The sequence below is a fragment of the Lactuca saligna genome, chromosome 7, assembly GCF_052625555.1.
Source record: "Lactuca saligna cultivar CGN05327 chromosome 7, ASM5262555v1, whole genome shotgun sequence".
NCBI classification, from domain to species: Eukaryota; Viridiplantae; Streptophyta; class Magnoliopsida; order Asterales; family Asteraceae; genus Lactuca; species Lactuca saligna.
Genome location: NC_136423.1, coordinates 154,867,286 through 154,874,597, shown reverse-complemented (window position 1 = coordinate 154,874,597; position 7,312 = coordinate 154,867,286). Strand labels below are relative to the sequence as shown.

At 35.4% G+C, this 7,312-nt stretch overlaps 1 protein-coding gene across 1 annotated transcript; it reads right to left on the bottom strand.

The window, feature by feature from the left end:
- Positions 1 to 208: 208 nt before the first annotated feature.
- On the bottom strand, positions 209 to 5,233 carry LOC145004191 (nitrate reductase [NADH]-like). The gene is made up of 4 exons (XM_078963080.1): positions 4,172 to 5,233; positions 3,632 to 3,772; positions 2,718 to 2,950; positions 209 to 1,631 (listed from the first exon to the last, which is right to left on the bottom strand). The coding sequence occupies exons 1-4, from the start codon at positions 5,163 to 5,165 to the stop codon at positions 288 to 290; spliced, it is 2,712 nt and encodes a 903-aa protein (XP_078819206.1). The 5' UTR covers positions 5,166 to 5,233; the 3' UTR covers positions 209 to 287.
- Positions 5,234 to 7,312: the final 2,079 nt, after the last annotated feature.

Here is a 7,312-nt window from a genome sequence, read left to right as displayed (position 1 = left end):
CATTAAAGGTAAAGGTACCTTAAATTTTATATAAGTGGCATCTAATCTGACATAGTAACCAGTTAAAACAGGTTTTAGGTACTTAATAAACAGGTTAATATGGATTTTATTCCTTTTAAGAGGATGACTTAAAAGACACTTTAAAATTATTATATTCTTTTATTAATCAGTTCCCCCGTATAGAAATATGATTATAAGTACAAGTATATGTACATATATATGGCCTTTATCTTATATTTGAAATAAAAATTTAACCAACATCTAATATAACAATACAAGATGATCTTCTAAAACACAAGCAAAGAGTTGTTTATATCATAACCCAACTTTTCTAAATTAGGGTTGATTGCGAACTGAATCATGGGTGGTGGTCCACAAGCCAAAGCCAATGTATCTTCAGAAGCCTTCGGAATATGTTCCCTCATGACATCTTCGGTGATGAACCCTTCACTGTATTTCCACCCTTCTCTTATCGACTTAGAAACAACATACCACACCTTCACCCTTTCTTTATACTTATATACCCATGCATCCAGTTCTTCCCTCAACAATATATCATCTTCGGTTCGATTTGCATACACTACATACATCTCTGTATCATCCTCTGGATCCTTCAAGATCGCCTGCATCACTTGATATATCGGTGTGATCCCCGTTCCACCTGCAAACATGGCTAATTTCTTGGCAAACTTTTGTTTTCCATGAACTGAAAATGTCCCCCTACCTATGTATTCGATGTGACCCAATGGACCTTTGATCTCCAATAAAGAACCTAGTGTCATTGACTCTAGATATTGCGACATGAGCCCTCCATTCGGAAACTTGGGTTCCACACCTTTGAAGTAGATTTTAACCAACAACTCGAAGTAGCCAACTTCATCAATGGTGCTCGTTGGTGTGTAGGCCCTCATGCACAACTTATCATCAATGGTGGCATATAAAAATATATGTTTCCCTACTGGTAACCCAAGAACATGATCCGATGATGGGAGGGCAAACCTGAATAGCCTCACGTCATGAGAAACCGATGTTTTTGAAACGAGTTTGCAAGGGATCTTTTCACGAGGGATTAAGGCTACGTTTCTTGTGGGTGTAATTTCTTTAATGGTGGCTAAATGTGACGCGATGTAATTGGTGGCACCATGGACGGAGTTATTTGGTGATGATGCAGCAGAATCCGAACTGTAACCCGTGGTTATGAGCTCACCGATTCTGTACTCCTCCAACAGTTTCTTGGCTTTGTCTGAATGAATTGCATCAAACTCTTCGGTGCAATCAGTTCCAGCATTAATGAGTATGCTGTCGCTGCCACCTGGATGATCTTTAAGGAAGGAAGTGCAGTCGTAGATGTGGCCATGGATGACGATCCATGCAGAGTCAGCGGAGGTGTGTTTCTTGACTTCAGACATGGTGAAGGTTAAAGATGTGGTGTTCATGAATGGAGATGATACACTCTTTTTGAGAGTTGGGTGTGCTAATTCTGTTGAAATCTCGAGGTGTTTCTCACGCGCCATCCATCCACCGGACTGGTTTCCTGGTTGGGTTGGGTGCTCGAATACAATGCCAATTTCGCCTTTATGTGGTTTACACATGTTGGTCTTCACTCTAAACCAACAGTTGTTCATCATACCCTGTATAAATTCAATATAATTAGCTTTGCAACATGAAATGAATTAATGTTGTTCCTGTAATTTTGATATTTGTTTGACTTCGGACAGAATTAATGTTGTTACTATAATTTTGATATTTGTTTGACTTCAGACAGAATTATATATACACCAACAATTTTCATTAGTTTATTAATTTAATTCTTTTATCACATAAGTCAATTAGTTTCCATATTGTTCTCCATTTTTTTTTACATTTTTACATTTGACCGAAATATAACAAAAATATAATATATTTTGATCATTTTTTAATTTAAATATCTAAATACTATATTTTATATTGATTGAGCTATTAATAATTGTTAATATTATAATAAATATATATTGATAGTTTGGTGACTAAATTGACATAATAATGTATTTTACTTTTAAGCAAAACTTTATAGAATGGAAAATTGATTTTAGAGTATTAAAAAAACATCTAATATCTTAATAAGTATAGCAAAATACGTTATGCTTTAATTTTTTGATTTTTTTATCATGAGATTCGAAGTGTGATTATTTTATTGTTTGATGATTATTAAAATAGCATAGCATAGTTGATGTTCTACACGTATATATAATTCACGTTTGGCATGAAAACACAATTGCAAATGCAATAAATATCCGAGTAAAAAAGGAAATCTTTTAAAGAGAAAAACGATAAGCTCATCCTAAAGAACAACCACAAATATCTCATGAAGCCATAGATTTCCAATGATGTAATAACATAACAAATCCTATATATTTTTAGTGTAAAAAAAGGATAATGGCGGACAAGTATCTACTATATGTCCTATTTATGCATATATAAAATACAAAATATATTAATATTAATCAAGAAATAGTTAAGTATCTTCATTATCTTGCTACATTTATTTGTTTGAATTACAATAGTATGTCATGTAATAATTAATACACAAGATATCATATTGGTCTAGTGGTCGTTTTGTTTTTTTTTTTCTAGTTCTTTTTTTTTTGGTGGAGGTTTTATTTGAATTCTTTATTCATTTTTATTAATTAAACCCAAAAATGAAATATAAATGTATTATGAAAAAGTAAGTAGGTTACCATTAGATTCCAAATGAGCTTGTCTGGTTGGGTGTTGAGGGTCTCATCCCAGGCTCGAACTGCTATCTCTTTGGTACTAAGAAGGTCCAAAACTTCAACTTCTAACGACCAAAAACACCAACACCAATATTTGGCATATCTTGTTGGCTTCTCTTTATGATCCAATGTACAAACGTTCCATGTCTCTCCTCCATCCATTGTTACTTCGACACGTGTCACGTTCTTCCCACCTCCTATGAACCACCCAAGTAAATTCTCTTAATTAATTAAAAGTCAAATCCTATATCCAACACACTTGGAGACTAATATATTGTTGGACTTTTCAAATTAATATTATTGGTCATCTTTTCTTATAATATTTAATTAATGTGTTTGGTTTTGTTTATGTAAATTACAAACAAGAATATGAAAGGTATATATATTAATTAATTACTTTAGTAATTTAGAATAATTAATCAACTAGTTAATTATCCCTTTTACGTTTTTATCACGAAAAGTTGTATTTGCAAACTTGCAAGTTGTCATGTCATGTAAAGCTTGTTTTTTTTAACTGTAGAATCAGTATTTATAAATCCAGTGTCCTTAAGCGAAGTTTTATTATTTAATTATTTCTTAATATATCTTTCAATTAAAAAAACCATTAAAAAAAAACTAAAGTTAACAATTTAAAAATAAAGATTACTATATGATGACCCGAGGCTTTAAAAAACAATTGATGTTTTATTAACTTTTATAAAATGTAATATACAATCAGGGTAGCTGTGATTATTTTGCAACGTAACCAGTGGTAATTAAATTAACTAATTAGTGAATAATTCAAACACGGAATCTCATTAAATATCTTTAATGCGACTTAAAAAAAAAAAAACTATATGTTAATAGTTAAGAGATAAAAAAAAACATAAATTTATTACCAGAATATGCATAGCCTCTCAGGGTGTAAGGTCTTTGAGTAGTCCATGAATTTATCGGTAAAATCTCTTCGTGACAAGGTGTTGTAATCACCGAGTTTATGTTGAGCTCGTTGATGATGTATTCTGGCTTATACCACCAACCTAATTCAAATCAAATCATACTAAAAGTCAAAATCACAAAACATTGATATGCATGAATTATATATATTGTATATCAGACAATGATTCTATACTCAAAAGGCTTCTAGTTTGAAAATTGGCAACTAGTATTAATAATTGGCAGTTAGTATTAATTAGTATTGTTAGCCTTTTGTTCTTAGATTGACATTTGAAGTCACGCATGATATACAGCTATGAATTAGATGTAGTTTAATAGTAGTATATGCTCTCTTTTTTTTTTTTTAAAAAGTCTGAGTCTTATGAATCAACAACTGATGTGATAGACTCATATCACATTCACAAACATCATCATCTTCTTTTTGGAGATGTGAAACAAAAGTCGGGTATTAATTTACGTATAAAATAATGTGTATGAATTACCTTCGGAGTTGGCTAACTCCGCATCCACATGCGACGGCAACACACGGTTGTCTTTGTAGTGGTAATAATTCTCCGACTCCGGCGTCGTTACTATGATACGCTTCAACCACTTCACCATCCTTCCACCGATGCATCCCGGAATAATCATTCTCACCGGGAATCCATGATCAGGCAACAACTTTTCTCCGTTTTGCATGTAAGCCAAAATGATATCTCTCGCCGGATCCATTGCAACCTCGATCTTTATGCTGGTTCCGTATTTGGAACCGCCTCCGCCGGGTAGATTCTCCGCCCCTTCAAAACACACATTGAGCGCGCCTTTCTTCCGGCTGTAAATCCCACATCTTTTCAAGATGCTGACCAATGGCACCCCTTTCCAAACTGAGGTCGCGATACCGGCGGCGCCCCAGTTGAACCCTATGGTTTGTTTCGTCAGATTCTGCTCTTTCCGACGGTTTCCGGCGCAGACTAACGACACCGGAAACTCCCTGCTGGGAAACTCGTTGACAAGCTGAGTCATGTTGAAACGCGCAGGTCGTTTAACCAAACCGCATATCTCCACCGTCCAATCCTCCCAGGTGGCGTTCGGAACTGGACCATGGTTGCGGACGTAATGAAGAGGAGCAGGGGTGATGAACCCATGTTGCATGAGCTTAGTCAAAGGTGGCTCGGCGTTGAATGGGTGTTTTCCGGTGAGTCGAACCATTGATTGGTTGCGCTCGATCCATTGATCCGCAGTGCCTTGATCTCTGGAGTCAAAAACGGAGCTTTCCAACTCGGAGTTGGACTTCTTAATGGCATCACGATAGTCTCCTTCGTCTTCCTCATCGTCACTAGATTCGTAAGTTTCAGGGGGAAGCTTCTTAGGCGTCATAAACTCTCTAGCAGCAGCTGGATAGTTGAATCCACGGATGGGTGACTCAGAACGAACAACACCAGCGGCGGATACACCAAGCTCGTGGCGGAAGTTGCGGTTTTCGACTGAGGTCGCCATTTTCTTGTGTATCCAATGTGCCTGAGAAAAGTGAGACACACACAAGGTTGCCTTAATCAACACTTATACGTGTGTGTATATATATACAATGAAGGAAACCATGGACTAGTAATATAAATATCCTCCTCACATCTCGTGTTTTGTCGTTTTGTTTTGGAATGGGTAAAGAAAGGTCATAAAACCAAACCAACAGGAATAGAAAGAGGCGACTCGGACAACATTAGATGGCCTTTTGGTGAATCAGGAGTCACCCACCCTTATTTGTTTTCATACTAGACGTATACGTGCGTTGTGCAAAAATTTAATATAACCTTTGAGTAGGTTAAATTATTTATACTAAACTTACATTAAGTGATTATTAAATATATTTTTTTTTAAAAACTGCAAAATATATTAATAGAACCCGAAACCTAGCAAGAAACTAGGCATGGGAAAAACAAGAAAACAAATGAAATAGTTTTTAAAGTTATTACATATGGAAAACAAGGAAGAAATTTCAATCTATCCAATCACCAGTAATACAATTACCCCAACATTTGAGTCATAAATATGTTAACGATTTGATGTTATAAATCCCCCTGGATGTTGTGGTAGCGACTCCATGAAATACTTTGTCATTGCTGGTTTTTCAAAGACTTCATATCAATTCGTAGCATATACATAGTAGTTTAATACGTTTTTTGGGGCATCGACCCCACGAGGCTGCAAATTGAAGTAGGTCACCAACATTATTGAAATTTGTTTTTTTATTCCAAACCATTTGAAAATTTTGTCTCTTATATAATTTGTGTATGGACAACTGATGAGAATGTGATCAGTGTATTCATCTCCTTCGATACATGGGCTACACTATGTTGAATCGATATTCATGCCACGATGTTGTAGTGTTGTAGCAGATGGTATACGTCCTTGTGCAGCTCTCCAAGCGAAACAAAGTACCTTAATGGGGATAATCTTACACCAACTGATCTGCGGGAGAATAATGGATTGATGTGAATTTAGGTCTATTTTCTGCTTGAGAGCTTCCACGGTGTATCTTACCTCTGGCGTTAACAAGCACACCCATTTGTCTTGTCCGGGTTGTATTTTAAATGAAGCAATCTCCCGATAAAACTGATGGGTTTTGGCCATAAGAACATCCTATGTGCTCATACAAACCCTAATGTTTGGATCTAGGTTTCTCTATTGTACATGCAAGTTATCCAAGACTATAAACCCTAATTCTAGCATTCAAGTAATCATATTAACATGAGAATAGGTTTAAGATCATACCTTGATTGTTATGTAGCAATAACAATCCCAATTCCTCCTTGTATTGACTTTAGAAAGCTTAGAGTCACAAATACCACTCCTCTAATGATTCACAAACACCAAGGGCAAGAGGATGAAGAGGAGAGAGGATGGAGGTTGCCCTAAAACGTGTGAAACCCTAGAAGGATGCTTAGCCACGTTTTTGGGTCATAATGGATGTATATATAGTTAGGCTATTAGGGTTATCTACCAAGGAAACCCTAATTTGGATGCTTAAGCCCTAAGCAATCCATGGACCCCCTTTCCTTAAGGCCTTGGATGATTTCTCATGAGTTTCCCCATAGAATTCGTCCACCCCTTAATATAAGGCAATCCATAGCCCAAATTGCAATTATCTTATAATTACAATTCCAGTCTCTTATGTTTAATTAATCTCTTTTAGTCACAAAACTAATTACCAATTAATTCTTGACTAATATTAATTAAACAATATGATTTCTCCTTTAATATATTATTCTCATATGTATTAATAAATCATATTTAATCCTTTCTCTCCATAATTGATCCTATCAAGTTGCTTTGGTGAAGGCAACCCAAAAAGACCATGCACCATCGGGTCAAGTACATACCAAAATAGTTATGGACTTAGATACTAATCCAACAGTCTCTTACTTGGATAAGTCTAATAACTATTATGTGTATGACTTCAGATCCTGATCTGCAATCGTAGCTTTCCAAAGCCACTGTCAACTCTGATCCTATCAGATACGTGTGTCCTTTAGATAAGGGATCATATATTCCTCCATTCTAGATATCGTATGAGATATGATTTCTAATCATTCTCTTTGTACTATTTCTCAACTTCCGATTTATGACGACTCACTAATTGAACAAAT